The sequence below is a fragment of the Phoca vitulina genome, unplaced genomic scaffold (assembly GCF_004348235.1).
Source record: "Phoca vitulina isolate PV1807 unplaced genomic scaffold, GSC_HSeal_1.0 scaffold14, whole genome shotgun sequence".
Taxonomy (NCBI): domain Eukaryota; kingdom Metazoa; phylum Chordata; class Mammalia; order Carnivora; family Phocidae; genus Phoca; species Phoca vitulina.
In genome coordinates this window covers 20,276,306-20,296,770 of record NW_022589717.1, presented here as the reverse complement: position 1 = coordinate 20,296,770, position 20,465 = coordinate 20,276,306, and the positions used below count along the sequence as shown (strand labels likewise).

At 42.2% G+C, this 20,465-nt stretch overlaps 1 protein-coding gene and 1 long non-coding RNA gene across 2 annotated transcripts in view; one reads left to right on the top strand and one right to left on the bottom strand.

Annotated features, from left to right (window-relative positions):
* The window catches only part of GAB1 (GRB2 associated binding protein 1), a 124,270-nt gene extending 120,494 nt beyond the window's left edge, over nucleotides 1–3,776 (bottom strand). Inside the window, 2 exon segments of the mRNA XM_032412911.1 lie at nucleotides 2,671–2,697; nucleotides 2,699–3,776. Of these exon segments, the coding sequence (XP_032268802.1) occupies nucleotides 2,671–2,697; nucleotides 2,699–2,743 (72 nt within the window). The 5' untranslated portion in view covers nucleotides 2,744–3,776.
* Nucleotides 1–20,465, top strand: part of LOC116637488 — a 78,930-nt gene that overhangs the window by 8,155 nt on the left and 50,310 nt on the right. The window contains exon 2 of the long non-coding RNA XR_004300492.1: nucleotides 1,719–1,801. This is a non-coding gene — a long non-coding RNA (uncharacterized LOC116637488). The remainder of the gene's footprint in view (nucleotides 1–1,718; nucleotides 1,802–20,465) is intronic.

Genomic DNA, 20,465 nt, shown 5'->3' with positions numbered 1-20,465 from the left:
AAGCAACATTTTGTCTACTGGATGGCCAACAATGTTTCCTTTTACCCTTTATTTTCATATAAAGATTTTACATGAAAAGAAAACAAAAATCGGAAATGCATGAATATATGTATGTCTTTGAGGGTCAAAGCTGCTTTAGCAAAAACAATCTGAACTGGATACCAAAGCCTAAAGATCAATAATCTGGAAATGTCAAAAACTTCTGGGCAACCAACTTGACAGCTAAACTGTAAGGCCTCATTTTAACTTACAACACTCTAGTCATCCTCTGGGACCCCTTAAATTCTGGTAGCCACCTGCACAGTCTTCCTGGGCCATATCCGTGTATAAAGAAAACACTAGTGCTCAGCCAGGCAAGAAAACCCCACCTCCCCCAAGCTGTTAGGCATATTCTTCCCCCTGTTGAAAACAATTTAGGGAGCCCGCTCCCTCTCTAAAGTATCCCCATGGTTTCAGACGACATTGAGCTTGTTCCTCAAAACATCTATTAAAAAAAATAAATAACAGTCAGCTTGGGCACACAATCTGAAACCACTTTATGTTGTTGGCTGACTTTTTCACATATTCTTGTCTCATTTCTCGAAAGACTCAGAAAGCTGCTTGAAGGGTCTTATGTTTCTTTAGCACTAACAGCTTATCCCCAACTCGCTTCTTCCTTGCATTCTCAACTAATATTTATAGACTCCTAGAAAGTTATAAACTGAAAGGAACTTTAAAGATGACTTAGTCTGAGCTCCACTTGAAATGAACTAGATGAGTCATTAACCTTTGATAGCCCAGTTAGGCAGATCTAGGTTCAAATCCTGTCTGTGGCACATTCTGGTTACAGAAACTCTTTTCTCATCTGTAAAACAGAGATAATATGTACCTCATAAAACTGTTGTAATGATCAAATGAAATAATACATATATTTTTATTTGGGACTTTTCATTTTCTTTGTCCTTGCTAAGACAATCTTTTTGGCTGATTTTCTTCCTAAATTATATTACATTAAATTGCAAGCTCACTAGGCAGGGCTTATTTCCTACTGTATTTTCTAATCTTATGGTGCCTAGTCCAGTGGTAGGCATCTTTTGAGAGAGCCATAAACCAACCATGTGACAGAATGCATTAAGTCCCTATAATCACTACCTATTTAGGCAAATGTACTGTCCTTTAGTTTCCTCCTTAGGTCTCTGTGTTTCCTAAACTGTGCCTCTCAAAACAAACACACCTATCTCCCTACTCCCTCTTCTCACACACATACAACCTTCTTTTTAAAACTAAAGAACTAAATGAACCACGGCATCCCACAAATGTTGGAATAAAGTTAGCATCTTCACCAGAACATTCAGGAAACTCTGATTAAGTCAAGAGACGGGATCTGGAAGGGTTCACATTTCTGGAGAAGTTTCTTAGGATGCGTGGCATCAAGTTTTTAAACGATAATTACTTGTCTATAACAAATGCTCGGCAGAAAGTGAACCAGAAACTCACTGGTGAGTCGGTGAAGTTAAATATTGCACTTCACTATCCAAGCAGTGACTAATAAGATTAATTTGGGTTCTAATACTGGGTGTAGATATCCTTTAACAAGAAGCAAGTTCCATTGGAAGTGCCGGCCCCTTACAGTAAATTTGTATTTAAGGAGGCATACATTTTGCTTCTGAAAACACATTTTAGTAGAAAAACACTGGCTCCATACGCCAGGACAAACGTGTCATTTCTTTCCTTTGCAGAGGGCAGCGACAAAAGAACCAATGGGTGAGAAGGGATAAGATTCTAGATCCCTGAAGAGGACACAGATGTCCACCAAAGTAAGGTTGGTTCTTTCAAGGAATATTTTTCTTAACAGCTAAAATGGTTTAACACATAATCAGCATCTTGTATCAATTACACCAATGCCATTTAAGTAACCCTGGTGGCCTGGGAAAGGACCGCAACACACAGAAATCCTACTGGCCTCAGCTGTCCCCCCTCCTGCGAGGCTTGACAGCGCGTCCAAGGCGCCCAGACACCAGCCGCCAGGCTCCCCCCAGCGCCCTCCTCTCGCAGCGAACTGCCAAGGCTCTCGGGCCAAACTCCACCGTCCCTTGATTCAAAACCGCGAAAATGCGAACCCTGCTAAGCAAACGGCAGGGCGCGTAGCAACTTTTCTTTCTCTTTTGCACGGATTTGAGATGCTGGTTTCTAATATCAACTTCTCAGGTCCACAGTCCACAGTTTCCCCGCACCTCGGGGAAGGAGGGGGCGGGGAAAGACGAGAGAGCACGGACCATAGAGAGGGCTGCTGAGTTCTAAAACCTCAGCGGTTTTTCGGTTGCGAGAAATTCAGTATACAGCACCCCCATGATGATTAAATGCAAACATAAAGAAAGAAAAATGCTCCTCCCCTCACCTCTGCTACAAGGAGTAATAAAAACATGCAGCAGGCATTAGGTGGAAATCCCGGGCCCTTCCACGGGCCGATGAGGCCCGCAAAGCAGGCCGTCTGGAAACTGGAGGAAGAAAGTTAGCCGGCAAAGTGGAGGGAGGCCAGGGCGTGAGCTTACAGCCTCGGTCCCGAGCCTGCCGCGGAAGGGGCCGAGGAGAAAGAGATGGAGGACTAAGTTGAAGAACCAGCCCCGCGCGCGGTCAGGACAGCGGTGCGGGCGGGGAGGCCCAAGGAGAGGCGACCGAAGCTCTACTTACATAACGCTTCAACTTCTTCTCCGGGGGGGGACTTGCGGAGCCATCCCGAGCAAACCACTTCGCCGCCGCTCATGGTGCGCGCCTCTCCGGCTCCCGGCCGGACAGCGGAGGGGCGGGCGGGCGCGCTCCCGACACAGCCGACGCCTGCCGGCAGCGCAGCCACCAGAACCTGGCTCTCCCGAGGCGCAGCCGGGACAGACGGGACGCGCGGGCTCCACTGCGCACTGGGTGTGCGCGTCCGGCCGTCTCCCGCACGGGTCCGCGGACGTGAACAGAAGCGGGCAGCGTCGCCAAGGCCGACACCTCGGGGCAGGGGCAGCTGCCGGGCCGAGGGCGCCCGGGCCTTTCAGTGCGCCCGCCTAGCCGACAGGCGCGCCGTCCCGCCGGCCGCCTCAGCAGCGCTCGGGCTCAGCGAAAACTCTGCCCCTGCACGGAGCCGAGCCTCGGTCCCCTGCGCTCCGCCCCCTTGGAACAGGACCTCCCCAGGCGCTTTCCGAAACAGACACTACGTTGCACGCGCGCGCACACACTCTCTGTCTCTCTCTCTCTCTCGCACACACACACACACACACACACACTCACACAATGCCCCCGCGCGCGGCGCCCACCCCGGCTCGCCTCTTGGTTTCGGGGCGCCGGGCGCGATCCTCTCCTTCCCCTTCCTCGGGAGAGGGTGGGTCACTTCCCCGCGGCGCCCGGGAAACGGCGGGGGGCGGACAGAGGGAAAAGGGGAACCGCGAGGGTCTCGTGCGGGCGCAGGGCAGGTCCTGGGCCACGCAGGGAGCCGCTGGGGTGGCGGCGAAACGCGGAGCGTCGCTGGGCGGCGGGTGCTGGGCAGGGCGCAAGTCCCGCCGGAGGGTGGGTCCGCTCTCGCAGCCGCCGGAGAGGGCGGGGAGCGGCGGAGGAACGAGGCACACGGCTGCTCGGCTCCGGGGACCGACCCCACTGTCCCGTCCCCTCACGTTCCTCCCGCGCCGCCTCCCCCACCGCGGGGCGCGCGGCAGGTTGAGAGCGGCCGGGCCTCCCGGTTCCCTCTTCCCTTCCTCCTCCCCTTCCCACGTTCGGGCCGGCTCCGATTTCTGCCCAGACTTTCTCTGAAACTCCGCCGGAGCGCTTCCAGCCAAAACAACAAGGGCCGGGGGCGGAGGGAGCGGACGGAGGGAGGGAGCGAGAGAGGGAGGGAGGGGGAGTCCGAGAGGCACCCTGGGATCTGTAGTTCCGGAAGCTGGAACGGGGTCCTCAGCCGCCCTGCGGCAGCGGCGGCCGGAGCCCCCAGCCGGCACCTAGCAGGGGAAGGCCGGGCGAGGCTAGGGCCGCCGGGGCTCGGGCCCGTGGAGGAGCGAGGAATGTTCGAGTGTCAGTTTGTGGTTTGCCATGTTGGCTCTGTTTGTAGTGCACACAAGATCAGGAGTTTGGGGGGTTTTCTGTACTTGACAGCCTGCAATCAAAACAGCCCGGAGGGAGACCGCGACCCCGCGGATCCAGGCCGGGGAGACTCAAGGGCCGGGACCGGGAGGGGGAGAGGGGAGCGCGCCGTGGCGACTGGCCTGGTGGGGAGGACGGGGGGGGACCCACCCGCGCTGGCTTGGGGGGGACCCACCCGCGCTGGCTTGGGCTGGTCCCCGGAGCAGGCCTGCCAAAGTGGTGGGAGCGCTTAGTGTGGCCAAAGCATTTGACTGAGTCTTTGTGTGGGACATTTTAAAGTCTCACACTCCCTCCGTTTGTGGCCAGTTTCTTCCACTTGACGTTGTTTAAAATCTACCCTTGGAATGTTTGTCTAGAACAGGGAGACTCACTGGATGTCCTAGTTCTATTTGCCTACTTGTGTGTTTTACAGTTATGACACCTGGTTTCTAGCTTACCATTGTCCTGTAATAGAAATATCTTTTCCAATTTATTTATGAAAAACAAAGCCCCAAAACAATTTTCAGAAGGTAATGTAAATAATCAGATAAAACTGCTAAAAATATTAGGAGATAAGTTAACATGGGCATTTGCCTATTAACACGACTTTCATATTCGGGAGTTCCTCTCAGTTTGAAAATGTACAATTGCAGTAGGGAATTAGGTGCTGGGGTGGTGACAAAGATCCTTGCACTCAGGGAGGTGACATTCCTGTGGTGGCATAGGATCGTAAACAAAGGGTCAACCGAAGTACAGATTGTGATAAATGTTGTGCCCTGAGGGAAACAAATATAGTAAAGTGAAAGAATAACTGGGGTGGACTCAGATGGGGTGAGAGGTAAGTCTTCCTTAAAGAGGCATTTAGATGGAGATTTGTAAGATGTTGTGAAGAGAGGAGAATCCCAAGACTTGTTTTATGAAAAGATAAAAGGGATAACCTTGACCAGGGCAGAGGGAAAGAACAAGCGAGGGGACTTGTTTTTCTTAAATTTTAAGGCTTTTTAGAACAGCAGTGATTGTCATTTTTACAGCAGCTAATAAACCAGAGCAATTCTTTTTAAGCGTGTGAATGCAGATTTTGTCACAAGTCCAAAGGAAAATAAATCATTGAATTTGTTTTCCACTTCTCCCATAGGAAGTGTGTATATACACTGAGTATTTATAATTAACATTCATAAGATTAGTTCACTGTTGGCTTTAGAAAATTTATCACTATCTCCGCTCCTGTTATAAAGTCTTTTTAATGGAAAATTGTAATATATCTTGTACTATTTAGCTTTTGGAAGTTCCAGTAATCTTTTCTTTATTTCAAATAAGGGATTCAGTTATCTCATTTCTATGAGACAGAAGAATACTTGAAGAAATCTTTGAGTATTTTCCCTATCTTCAACTGTGTTGTTTTAGATTTGTATTTCAAGAGATCAAATAAGGGTTGAGGAGAGGTTGAAGATAGATACATCTTCATGTGTGTATTTTAGAAAGGAAATTTGCATTATTTTAACATGCCATTTTTAGATTATCTGTTAAATCACATTTTATATCTTTATACATTAAAATGTATGCTGGAAAAAGCTATCACACATAAGAATCTTAAATTTCATTCATACAACAAATACTTATAGAATATCCTAGTATGTGCAAGTCCCTGAGGACCTGGGATAGGATAGGGAGGAAAGCCAGACCTATTCTTACACTCCTCTATCCTGGAGAAACACATTTTACAGATAATTAGCCCCGTAACTTCTACAGTATAGTCATATGTGGTATGAAATGGTGTGAAAGAAAAATAGAGAGTTTTATCTGGGCATATAACAGGAAGATCTATCCCTGGGAGGAGAATGGATAGGTTGGGATAGACTTCCCTGAGGAAAAGACTTTAAACGGAGATCCTCAGGTTGAGTGGAGTTAGCCTGGCAAAGCAGCAGAGAGTATTCCAGACAGAGGAACTCCTAGGTGTACAAGTCCTCAGTGTAGAAGGAGCTCCCAAGGACCTGAATGAAGGCAGCAGTGAGGCAAGTGAGAGGGACATTGGACTGGGTGAGGTTACAGGCAAGGGACAGGTTGCACAGATGCTTGCAGATTAGAGTTGAAACTTTTTCTTAGAGCAAATGATCATATCATTTCCTGTGATTCAAATCACCTCGAACAATCACTGCTATGGACTTTATCATTCACCTCCAGCATCCTCCTTTAACCACATGTCCTCTAACTTGATCTTTTAATATCTTCCTATGTAATCTTAACAGCTTTTCTAGCCCATTAACACTTTGCCTTCTCATGATCCATCAGACCTCTCCTTTCTCTGCTTCCCCCTTGTCCAGTTTAAATTCCGTGGTCCATATTTTTAATGACATGGTCCCAACTCAGAAAACCCAATTCTGGACGAGCCCAACTCTACTTTCTTCTGCACCCAAGCAACCAAGTGCTGTTGGAGGGAATCACCCAACAGGATAAGTGGCATCACCATAAATTCATGTTCAAAGACCTCGAATAGATCCTCAACTTTCTAAGGAGGACAGGTCTTAGTTTTCTGGGCCCTAAATCTTATACAGTTTGGAGAGTCCTTTTAAAGGAAAAGAATATACAATTACAAATATAAAATTAGGATGAATCTGTGTTTAGAATGAAGACATAAATGACAAACATATTTACTGGAGCCATGGAGATACAGGCGCCTTTCTTTTGAGGTCTCTACGATGATTTACCAGAATCCTTACACAAATATGCTTCCTGAGTGCATCCTGGCTTCCCCTCCCAACTAGGACTCTCCATCTCTCCCAGCAGCTCCCTACTCTCAGGGGAGACCTGCGCTGAAGTTTCATTAGCTTTATGGATGTCCCTGCTACCCGGCGGTCCCACTTCCTTTGTCTGGACAATGCACTAGCCTACCCTCTGCAATAACTTGTCTTTAAAAAAAAATAGCTTTATTGAGCTATAATTCATGTACCATAAAATTCACATCTTTCAAGTGCACAATTCAGTGATTTTTAGTATACTTACAAAACTCTTCAACCTCACTACTATCTAATTTCAGAATATTTCATTGCCCCCCAAAGAAGCCCCATTAGCAAAGAAATTCCCATTAGCAGTCACTCCCCATTCTCCCCTTCCCCCTACCCCTAACAACCACTTAATCTTTCTATTTGCCTCTTTTGGACATTTATATAAATGGAATTATACATTAAGTGGCCTTTTGTGACTGGTTTCTTTCAATTAGCATAATGTTTTCCAGGTTTATCCATGTTGTAGCGTATATCAGTACTTCATTCCTATTGTTAAATAATATTCCGTTGTATAGATATGCCACATTTTTCTTATCCATTTATCAATTGATGGGCATTTGGATTGTTTCTACTCTTTGGCTATTATAAATAATGCTTGCAATAACTCTTAAACCTTCTCAGACTTCTCAAATTTCCAACTCCCCACCATCCCCATCAACTGAAGATCTTTTTTACAGCATCACCAGAATGCCAAAGTGCTCAGATGTAAACTCCTTTAACCTATAGCCGTCAGATAGGCAAACCTACATACTGTCTTCATTCCTCCTACTCTCCCTTCTTCCTATGGCAAATAGAAAACATCGCTTTCTTCCTACGAGAGGCCAATCCATCTACTTATGCTTTGGATTTCATTCCAGTGCACCTTCTCAAGAACCTCACCCTATAAATGATCTCTTCTTTCTTTATCTAAATACTCTCAATGTAGTCCTTTCTATTGCCATTTGTGTATGTATGTATTCCAATAAAACTTTATTTACAAAAGCAAATAGTGAGCCAGATTTGGCAAAAGGGCCATAGTTCGTCAAATTTTGCTTTATGCCATCATGATCTGATTGGGTGCACATTAACACACACACACACACACACTACACTTCTTAAAATGGAGTGAACCATTACTACAATACCTTTTAAAATAGCTATTGTGAGGGGAACCTTATATGAAATTGCTGATAACATGCAATTGCAGATTATTTAATTCTTCCCTAATGTTAGCACTATTCTTCTGAATAAACTACCATATGATTAAAATGAAAATTGGCTGCATTGTAGTTGACAAAAGGATTAGAGGCAATAGATTACAGTTCTCTTCAGTTTTAATTGAAAACTGAGTTAAATTATCCATCATGTTTTAAACATACATCTCTTCTGTTAAAACAAAATGATGTGAAAAACCCTCTACATCTTATATTTCTTTTTAGGTACCAGCTCTTCTCTTTTCTCTCACAGCCAGACCTCTCTTAAGTATTGCTATAGTTTCTATCTCTAGTTCATCTTCCATCATTTTTCAGCCTGCTTTCATTCTGGCGACCATTCCAGTTTCTCTCTTGTACTTTCCAAGGTCACCAATGACCCCCACATCACTAAATCAGACCAGAATTTTCAGTCTTCATATTTCTTGATCACTCCTTCCTAAAAACTCAGTACCCCTGTTCTCTGAGACCCCACAGCTTTGAACCTTCCTGTCTCCTTGCTCCATCTCAGATCTCTTTGCAGGCTCTTCTACTCGCCCTTGGCATTCTAAAGTCCAGCTACCTCGCTTCTCATTCTGTGCTTTCTCCTGTGTGGTGGCATCTGTGACTTTATCTCCACACAGACACTTCACTAATTTCTATCCTAGCTGAGTTCTCTCTTCCGAAAGACCATCCTGTAAATCTAACTGCCTTCTTTATATGCCACTTGGCTCCACAACATCAACAAAATCAAAATCCTGATCTCCCAGTTCTCACCCAATCTAGTCCCCTTCTGATTCCTTCCTTTTCTCTGGGAGTCATTCTTTACATCTTCTCTCATCTTCCATCAGCAGCCCATGACCAAATGTAGAGGAGCTTGCCTATGGAATCATTTCCTATCTCGCCCATGTCTGTACTACCACTCTTTTTTTTTTTTAATTAGTTAATTTATTTTTTTGTACTACCACTCTTTCTGAAGCTACTTCATCTCTCACTTGGATTTTTGGTTATATTCTTCATGTATCTACATTTTATTACCCCTGATCAGTAGATTCTCCACTTTTCAGCCAGAGTAATCATTATAAAACACAAATATGATCACTTCAATGGCTGCCCATTGATCCTAGGATAAAACCCTAAATCCTTAATATGGCCTACAGATGTGCATGGCCTCTCCCCTCCACAGGTATCCGGCCTCATCTTGTACCATTCTCCTATCTCCTGTGCTAAGTCACTCAGCCTTCTTCCAATTCTGCAAACACACGCTTCTCCCTTCCTACTACAAGGCCTATGTTCTTGCTGTTCCTGTGCCTGGCATGCTGCCATCCCCCTTCTGTGACTTTCATTTAGTTTTATTGGGACTGGTTAATTCTTGCCCACCCTTCAGATCTCAGGTCACCCATTTCTCCCACAGGGAAACTTTTCCTCATACTTTGGTTGAGTTACATTCCCTATTCTACCCTCTTACCACGCTATTTATTATCCTCGCTTTCAGAATATGTATCATAGTTGTCATTTTACATCTGTTTCTGAGGTTATTTTATTGGTATTTACTTCTCTCACTAGACAATGGACTCTATGGAGGGAAAGGACCATGTCTATTTTGTTTATTCAGTTTCCTTCCACCTAGCAGGGTCCCTGGCATATCATAGGTACAGAACACATACTTGTTGAATGAGTTAATGACTGGATGAAGTAAAGGGCTTTGATCAGGAGGCTGAGTGACCCAGGTGTTTGCTTACTGCTGCCATGGTAACAAGAAATGGTGTTGGCATCAAGGTGCAGTGCTATGGTCTGAATTTTTATGTGCCGTAAAATTCATATATAAAAATCCTAGCACTCAAGGTGATGGTATTAGGAGGTAGGGCTTTGGGGAGGTGATTAGGTCATAAGAGCAGAGCCCTCATGATTGGGATTAGTAACTTTATTAAAAAGCCAGAAAAAGCTCCCTTACCCCTTCCACCATGTGAGGACACAGCCAGAAGGCAACATCTATGAACCAGAAATAGGGCCCTTGCTAGACACTGAATCTGCTGGTACTTAAAATGTTGGACTCCCAGCCTCCAGAACTGTGAGAAATAAATTTTTGAATTTCTGTTATTTATAAGCACCCAGTTTAAGGTATTTTTGTTATAGCAGTCCAAATGGACTAAGACAGGTAGAAATTGTCTCCTGAATAACCAGACTCCAAAAAGTGACAAACCATACTTGGTATCATTACCTAAAGGTGGGATTTTTTTCCTTTTTTTTTTTTTAAAGATTTATTTATTTGACAGAGAGAGACACAGCAAGATAGGGAACACAAGCAGGGGGAGTGGGAGAGGGAGAAGCAGGCTTCCCGCCGAGCAAGGAGCCCAATGTGGAGCTCAATCCCAGGACCCTGGGATCATAACCTGAGCCGAAGGCAGAGGCGTAACGACTGAGCCACCCAGGCGCCCGGGATTTTTTTCTTTTAAAGAAAAAAATTTATCTTATTTATCTTATATATGTTTGATCTTATCCATTTATCTTATATATGTTTGATCTTTTCTCCATAACAAAAATGCATTACTTTTGTAATAAGAAATTTTTATTTCAAGTTAAAAAAAGACATGTAATATTTTTTAATTAACAAATAACTTAAACCTGCACTTTACAAATTGAAATTTTCATACATCTAAGCATTTCTAAGGAAGTTCTGTTTAAATAATCTTGGAATGAAAATATCCTTGGAATAAGATTTACACAGATATAATGAGAAAATGATCTTTTTTTTTTTTTTTGAGAAAATGATCTTTTGACAAAGGAATAAAATATTGTTTGTTTTTAGAATATTTCAATTATAATTATTAGGGGCCATGAAAAATTAAACAGATTATGATAAGATTGCCTGAATTGCATAATTCTATTTCTAACCTAATACTTCAAAATGTAGGTTATTAACTGGGCTAAAAGAGAGTATTCATTTTGTAACCAAAATACCTTTGTTATTGTAACATAAAAACATTTATATAATGGTATTAGAGTTATTTAATATAATAATTACCTTTTCACACTTTGTGAGTTCAAATTATATTTTGGATGAACAATAATATTCTAAGTCAATGTTATATATACTTAAGAAAACTCAGTTTTCTTTTATTTTTTCTTCCTCTTTTTTTATTTTAAGTAGGCTCCATGCCTATGTGGGGCTCAAACCCACGACCCTGAGATCCAGAGTCACGTGCTCTACCAACTGAGCCAGCCAGGTGTCCCGACTCAGTTTTCTTTACGTTGAAAATTATGAAATGACTGCCTCAGACCAGTGCTATTTATCAGACTGAGATAAAAACTATATGTACAAAGAACCAAGAAACAGACCAATACATATATAGTCATTAAATTGAGGGCAAAGTTGGCAGTACAGTACAGTGGGGAAATGACAGACTTTTCAGTAGGTGGTCTTGGGTCAGCTGGACATTCATAAGAAAAAAAAAGAAATCTTGGCTCCTATCTTACAACATACACAAAAATCAGTGCCAGATGATTTGTAGATTTAAAAATTAAAGTGAAAAAATGGTGCCGTCAGTTAAGTAGGTAAGTGTCTGACTCTTGGTTTCAGCTCAGGTCATGATCTCAGGATCCTGGGGTTGAGCTTCCCCTTGGGCGCTCCCCTCAATGCAGAGCCTGCTTGAAATTCTCTCTCCCTCTCCCTCTGCCCCTCCCACTCATGCTCTCTCTTTCTCTAAAGTAAATAAATAAATCTTTAAAAATATTAAAGTGAAAAAACTAGAACTTTTCTAAACAAAAACATACCAAACTATCTTTTTGATTTTGGAAAGGGTCAACAGAAACAGAAAGCACTAATCCTAAAATTTAAAAAGTTATATATTGGACAACATTAAAACTGAGAATATCTCTTCATCACAATCATGTTTGGGGCGCCTGGGTGGCTCAGTTGTTAAGTGTCTGCCTTTGGCTCAGGTCATGATCCCAGGGTCCTGGGATAGAGCCCTGCATCTGGCTCCCTGCTCAGCGGGAAGCCTGCTTCTCCCTCTCCCACTCCCCCCTGCTTGTGTTCCTGCTCTAGCTGTGTCTCTCTCTGTCAAATAAATAAATAAAATCTTTAAAAAAAAAAAATCGGGCGCCTGGGTGGCTCAGTTGGTTAAGCAACTGCCTTCGGCTCAGGTCATGATCCTGGAGTCCCTGGATCAAGTCCCGCATCGGGCTCCCTGCTCGGCGGGGAGTCTGCTTCTCCCTCTGACCCTCCCCCCCCATGTGCTCTCTCTCTCTCTCATTCTCTCTCTCTCAAATAAATAAATAAAATCTTTAAAAAAATAAATAAATAAAAATTTTAAAAAATCATGTTTAAGGGAATACAAAAACAAGTGACAGAATGGAAGAAGACCTTTGCTTACCTCTATTTGTCACACGGCTTATAATTAGAATATATGAAATATCCAAATCAGTGAGAAGATGATAGGCAATTCAAAATTCAGCTTCCAACCAAGATTGAGTAAAGGAGACTAGATTTACTTACCTTACTGAAACAACTTTTTAACAAGAGAACAAAATATATGAAACAACAATTTTCATGACATTAGGACTCAGGCATTGAAGGACAGTAATACCTGGAGGCAGGAAACAAAGAAGGTGAACATTACAATTCTCCTAGGTTACTGCCTGCAAGAGACTTTCTAGTTTATAGCACAGGGAACTTGCACTCTCTCTGAGTTAAGAAGATGGATCTGGGGGTTTGGGAAGGCGAATGCAGTTAGAACTTACAGGATGGAGTACTAGACAGGAGAGAGCTAGAGGGAGAGAGCTCTGCAGAGTCCCTAGTCAAGTGGTCCCCTCAAGTTTTCAGCTGAGCACTGATCAGCAGGTACAGGTGAAGAAACTCCTCGACACTAGGGAAAGAACCACTGAAAGGATTACAGGCAAAAATCACCAGGGCATTACACAGGGTAGGAATAGTTCCCATTCTTCCAGCCAGAGTGAAAAACATCATAATTCACAGGGTGCTGTAGAGTACTCTGCAGGATTTTTGTCTCAATAGTGGGGCAAAGGGACACCTGGGTGCTTCAGTCGGTTAAGCGTCCAACTCTTGATTTTGGCTCAGGTCACGATCTCAGGGTCATGAGATAGAGCCCTGCTAGAGATTCTTTCTCCCTCTCCCTCTGCCCCTCCCTCTGCTCGCTCGCTCTCTATATAAATAACTAAATAACTAAATAAATAAAATCTTAAAAAATATAGTGGGGCAAAATTAGCCCTAGACTAAATGCTGCTGTGGTCTTGCCTAAGAAAACTTAATGGCAAGACTCTTCGGATCAAACTGTTTACAAGTAACTTAACTATGTCCCAAATAAGAGCTCAATATATTTATAGGTAAACAAAAATATCCAACATCCAACAAGATATAATTTGCAGTATTTGACATCCAATCAGAAATTACAAATAAGCAGGTAAATATGACCTAACACGAGGAGAAAAATCAACTGAAGCCAACCCAGAAAAGACACAGATGATAAAATTAGTTGATAAAATTAGATGTTATTATAACTATTATAACTATATCCTATATGCTCAGGAAGCTAGAAAGATGACATCATATTAAGTAGAGACATGGAAGATATTGCAAAGATGTAAATAAATCTTCTGGAGATGAAAAATACAATAACATGAAAAATAAACTGCATGCAATTAACAACATATTAAACATTACAGAAGATTAGTGAATTTGAACACATAGCAGGATGAAACACAGAGAAAAAAATTAAAAATAATAAACAGAGCATCATTAAAAATGTGACTACTTCTACTGGGCTAATAATGTACATGGAATTGGAGTTTCCAAAGGAGGGGAGAGGCACAGAAAAATATCTGAACAGATAATGGGTGAAAGTTATCCAAATTTGTTGCAACCGTAAACCCATAGATTAAAGACCCAACATTGGTGGGAGAAATTAAAGACCTAAGTAAGATAAACTGAGTTCATGAATCACAAGATGATATTATTGTCAGTTTTTCTCCAGATTGATCTATAAATCCAACACAACCAATACTTTGGCAAGGTTTTTGTTTATTTGTGTGTTTGCAAAATTGATAAGCTAATTCCAAAATCCATTTGGAAATGCAAAGAACCTAGAATAGCTGAAACAACTTAGAAAAAGAACAAAGTTAGGGGCGCCTGGGTGGCTCAGTCGTTAAGCATCTGCCTTTGGCTCAGGTCATGATCCCAGGGTCCTGGGATCAAGCCCTGCATTGGGCTTCCTGCTCAGCGGGAAGCCTGCTTCTCCCTCTCCCACTCCCCCAGCTTGTGTTCCCTCTCTCGCTCTCTCTCTCTCTGTCAAATAAATAAATAAAATCTTAAAAAAAAAAAAAAAGATATGCTCACAATCTTTAATCATTAGGGAAATGCAAATTAAAATAACAATGAGATATCACTATACACCTATGAGAATGTCTAAAATTAAAAAGATTGATCACATCAAGTGTTAGTGAGAGACTGAGCAACTGAAACGCTCATGCACTGCTTGTGAGAGTATAAAATGGAAGGCATTTTGGTAGTTTTTTATGTTAAACATACACGTAACACAGGACCCAGACATTCCACTCCTACACATCTAGCCAACATAAATGAAAAGATATGTTAATTCAAGGACTTGTCCAAAAATGTTCTTACTAGCTTTATTTTAAATAGCACCAAACTGGAAAGAAGTCCAATGCCCATTAACAGGTTCTATCAACCAAGTGTGGCATATCCATACAGTGGGATACTGACTACTCAGCAGTAAAAAAGAATGAACTAGGAGTGATCCATGTAATAATGTGGATGAATCTTAAAATTATGCTGAGTGAAAGAATCCAGGCAGAAATAAGGACATACTGTATGATTCCATTTATAAAAAATTCAAGAAAATACAAATGAATTGATAATGACAAAAAGAGAATCACTGGTTAGCTGGGATTGGGAGGAATGGATATGTGCACTATTTTGATTGTGGTGTACAAATTTATCAAATCGTACACTTTAAATATGTGCACTTTACTGCATATCAATTATACCTCCATAAAGTTGCTTAAAAAAACAAAACAACACAACAAAAACAAGATAGGCAACTCAGTAGGAAAAAAGGGCCAAACACTTAACCTTAGGCAAAGCTAATCTGTGGAAAGTGAGGAGAATGGTTTACCTTTGCTATGCTTTGGGGCAGGGGAGAAATTGCTTCTGGTAGGGTGGTAATGTTGATTTCTTGATCTGGTTGCTCGTTACATTGAGTGTGTTTCCCTTTCGGAATTCACCAAGCTGAATGCGATTGGTGTACATTTCTTTTTTTATGTTATACTTCAATTTAAAAAAGCTTATTTATTATAAAAAAATGATATATACATCTGTGATCTTGGAGTGGAAATTTGCCACAGGTTGAAGGTCTGTTTCAGGGTAAAGTCTCTGCTGCTCTATTCTGGGAGATGAACCCTCTCACTGTGCTTTTCCAGGTGGTAAAAAAATTTCCTCAGAAGTTTCTCAAAAAGCTGTTTATTATTTTTATAAGTGAGGGATGTGCCTATTTTAGCTTCAAAGAAATCAGTAACCTCTTCCAGACAGGAAATTGCTGGGGAAATGAAATTAGATTGTTCAGAATGTTAATGCAGTTAGATTCCAGTGGGGTGGTGCCTTGGCATGCTAGTCAATTTGCCTGTTCAGCTCATGTGCTTCTTCTCTGAGAACCACCTCCCTTCCCAAGCCCACTGCGGTGGCTTCTTTTGGTCATGGTTGCACTCTCTAATGCTGTTGTCTTTGGTGACAGCTGGTGGTATCATTTGACATATGGGAAAACAACTGATAAGTTGTGCCAAGCCAATCAGATGCACTCTTGAAGAATCTGGATTTGAGACAGAGACTCTAATTAGTTAGTGATGGGCCCTGGAGCTGGGAGGTCTTGCAGCTCTCCACTTAGGAGAAATGAGATGTCCCTGAGGGAAAGAGAGATGAAGTACTAGAAAGGCAAGGAGACAATCCTGGTTCCAGCCTCTCAAGGGGCCACCCTGGAGTTCTTGCCCTTGGAATCCTCGAGAGTCCATGCGTAAAAATAAAACTTCCCTTTTTATTTAATATAACCTGGGTGGTTTCTCTTCCTTGTAACCAAATGCTTCCTGTCTGAGAAATTTGGCAAGTAATAAATCTAAGTCAGTAAAAATCTGGGTTACGGTGGAAGAAGAGAAGAATCCTATCATGTAGAAACTTAAGATTTGTAAGGAAACTTTCAAGTTTCCAAGCCAAACTTCTCTCTTATTTCAGGAATTCCTTCTGTGAGAGAACCGCTTTGTCTCTGCATGACCACTTCAAGTCTTTTCCCCCCTCCTTTCCTCCTTCCTTTCCTTCAACAAATGTCTACTGAGTGTCCACTATTAGGGGGGCACTGTTCTGGGTGCTTAGGATTGAACAAACCAAACAAAAAAATTTTAAAAAGACAAAATCCACTGCCTTCTTGGAGCTTACATTCATAGAGGAGAATTAGATGATAAACAAGAACATATAGTAATTGACATAGTATGTTAGAAGGTGATCAAACTTATGAGAAAAAGAAAGTGAGTAGGGTAAGGGGCATGGAGAGTAACAGTAATGAGGGGATAGAGGGGATGCAGTTTAAAAATACAGTGGGTCTTACTGAGAACATGTCATTTGCAGAGACTTAAGGAGGTGATGGAATTTGAGGAATAGAAGAACCAGAATAAGCTGAGACAGTTGTAGGAGATGAAGTGGGAGACATAACATGGGACAGGTCATATGGAGCCTTGTAGGCAAATGCAGGAACTGTGGCTCTTGCTCTGAGGGAGCTGGGGAGCCATTGTATGATTCTGAGCAGACATACTCTGACTTGTTTTAACACAACTGGTTTGTTTTGAGAATAGGAAAGCAAGGATAGAGTTAGGGACATGGTGATTATTCCCAAGACAATCAGTACCACTGAGTAAAAATCTGTGTTCTTGTTAATTTCATCCATTATTCTAAACTCTGCCTGAAGCATTTGAAAATTTCATTATTTTTCTTTTTAAAAAATGCTTTATCTGATTATAAAACTAACCATATATGTTCTTGGTAGGATAATTGGGAAACACACAAAAAAGTAAGAACTATCCATTATACTATCCCCAAAGAGAACCATATTTTCCTTTTTATATAGCATTCTAGTCTTCTTATTATACATACATTTACATATTTTAATCCCCTTCTCCAATAATTCTTCAGCTGTTTGAAGGCATATATTCATATTTTCTCCTCTCAGTATTTCACTCTCTGGGCCAGGGTTTCTTATTTTGGTATCTATGGATATATCCCAAGGTTCTAGGAACTTCCTGCAAACATAAACAAAATTGTGGGTGTTTTTATGTAGAGGAAAACATAAGTTTCTTCAACTTTTCAAAGGGGCATGTGACATCAGAGAAAGTTAAGAAACTGATACCAAACATTTTGGGTATTTGCCTGCCACAGAATGATTCATTGATCATCCCCATCTCAATTCATAAGGGCGAGTTTCTAGCTGCCATGTTTGTCTAATGGACTCCATCCACTTGGCCACATTGACAGGGACAGGGGTAGGTACTTGAACCCATGCTACACCAAACAGAATCCCTTCTATTGGGAACTTGGAGCTGGGATCAAGAGGCAGCCAGTTTTGGGCAAGTAGAGTAGGAATTGGAGAAAGCTGTCTCACACAGACAAAGAATAATGAAGCAGAGGGGAGGAGTAGAGAGCCAATACTACCAGCCTTCCCAGTGACATTCCATTTCCTGGCTCTAGCCCTTCCCAAAGCCCAGCTATATTCCTACCCTTGGATTCTATGAGGCACTCCTGTTTCTAGGGGTGATATTCAAAATATTTAAAGCTGCTACTCTATGGGAACCAATGAATCAGAGCAGATGCTAGAGATAAACAATTAGCTGTGCCATACCTATGTGTCTCATCTGAATGGCAGCCCTGTCTATATCATTAGGATTCATGACCCCCTCTTTGCCTAAACTAGCTAAGTTTTTTTTTGTTGAATCAAGAGTTTTAGCTGATATAGAGCCACTGCTCTGGCTAGACGGTTGTCCCAACAATTCCCTATGCAGTGGAGAGCTCATACTTCTCTGTCCTGGTCTGCTTCGCCTGATTTGTCTGTGGTTGTTAATGACCCTCTTGGAGAATGGAGGTCACAACTGAGTAGTCAGCTGTTGCCTGACTAGTTGAAGGTGAGTCTGCTGAGATTGTTGCCTTGCGTGATTTGGACACAATCCTATTAATGCAACCTACAAGAGGATTAGCTTTTAGAGCAGCTAAGTCACATCACACTGAACTTAGGATCAACAAAAACACCCAAGTCTTTTCACATAAAATAGTCAAGCCATTTTTTCCATCATCTGTATTTATGAGATGGTATTTGGAACCCAGACTCAAGGCTATTAAATCTCATTCTGTTGCTTTTGACCCAGCCATCTAACCTCTCAAGAGCTTTTAAACATCTTCATCATATTAGCCGTCTCTCCTGGCTTTGTGAGATCCACAGATTTGGAAACTCTATTGCATCCTAGCATGATTAGTCTGACACAGTCTGGGGGCATACTCAGTCACAACTGGAGCTTTGATGGGGTATCAGATGTTGCCCAATATCTAGAAGGCTGGACTGTGGTCAGATGGCTGAGCTGGCAACAGATAGTCTTGCGAGAGGCACTGAGCTAGGTTTTAGGAGGTGTCAGAATCTGCAACCAGGGGGCAAAGCTGAATTGCAAACCAAATGGAATGACCATTATTGGGAATTGCAGATATAAATTCTGGTAACCCAGGAGGGAAGGATGGGGAACCCAGTTGTACTGCTCGAGGGCTCAGCCCGGAACTGCTCTTGTAGATGTGAATGAATGGTCTTTGCTGTTTCATTGGCCTCACTGACCTGGTCACTGGGAGCAGCCCTCTCCCTCGCCTCAGCCTTCCTCCAAGTTGTTTGATTAAAAACACAGATCCGGAAAGTATCCAGGGCAAACCCACTAAAGACCTGGATATTGCTAGATCTATAAAACTACAAAAAGCTGAGGTCAGGAAGCATGAGAGGAAAGGAGAGGCTGAATCCAACTAGGAACATGAATCCAAGGTGAAAGTCTGACAAGTACCCATGGGAGACCCTGACGGTGTTTCGCTGGAGTGGGGATGCTTACGAGTGCTAGCTCTTCCACCCCAGGCTCCCCCCCCCACCCTACCACCCCCACCTCCAGCCGAAAAAGGATGCTTCCCTGAACCCAATGGCCAACCGTTTTCATTATAAAAGTGATTTTGCACAAATTATAATGATTTAGTCACAGGTTTCACTGTAGATTCTCTTTCCTTTTCTATCTTTTTACGAAATGTTAAGTCAGAGATTTCCTCACTGATGTATTTTATCTGGAAATAGTGACATCTTTAAATTCCTGGATAAGTGATTAACGATTTTCAGATTGTTTTTGCACGACAAAAAGTTGCAGCTGGCGATGAACAAAGAGTAAGACAAAACCATAGTTATTATCTTATTACAATTGTGAACTATTTGGGGGCCAATAAAAAAGGAAACGAACATGTTTAAAATGTGTACCTTACTAGTGATTTCCAAAAATGGCATTGCTTTCTAGTCAAGGTTTTATTATCCTATTATTTCATACCTTAGGATTTTTCATGCAGTTACTGTACAAATATATGCTATTTTTGTAGTGGAGTATAAAACTATTACAACCTGTTCATACTTTCTCAGGATTTATTTTTAAAAATTTTTCTAAGATCATTTAAACTTAAGCACTAATGCATTCCAACAAAAATCCTACTTTTTTCCCCTTTTCTTTTATCTCTGCACTTAGATACCTAAATAAAAAACTTTAGGAAGCTGATGGAAACTCATACGTTACCAACAGTATAGAAAGAGTACATTTAGTAAAAACACTTGGTCCACTTCCTCTGGTGTGTGTGAGAAAAGTAGGAACTCTGAGGCCTACTTGAAATGGCCATCACTGCAAAATGCTCCACGGCCTACCGTCCATAATGAAGGCACAATCATGATAAGGTGAGATGTGTGGCCCCCAAATACCCATTCACCAGTCCCTGTTCCATAGAGTAACCACGGGGCCTTCTCTGTGCTCACATAGCCTTTTCTTTCCACCATGGGATGAGGTAGTCTTTTCCCTGAGTTCCCATGTTCAGTGTGCAGTGACCTAGACTTCAGAGCAGTACTGAGTTGGCTTAGTAATATATTCCTCCTGGAGACTCTAATTAGAGAACTGAAATTTCCTTCCAGGGAACACAATTTATTGTTATTCATTTGCCTTTCTGGTAAAAGACACCACTGTATGAGGAGAAACTAAAAAGAAATTTTATGAAATTTCTGCCATCAAGAAGCAGATAGTCTAGTAGGGTTGATTTCCAGGTTGTCTAAATTCTAGAGCGTGTAAATAGTGCCAGGATGTTGGGAAATGAGCCATC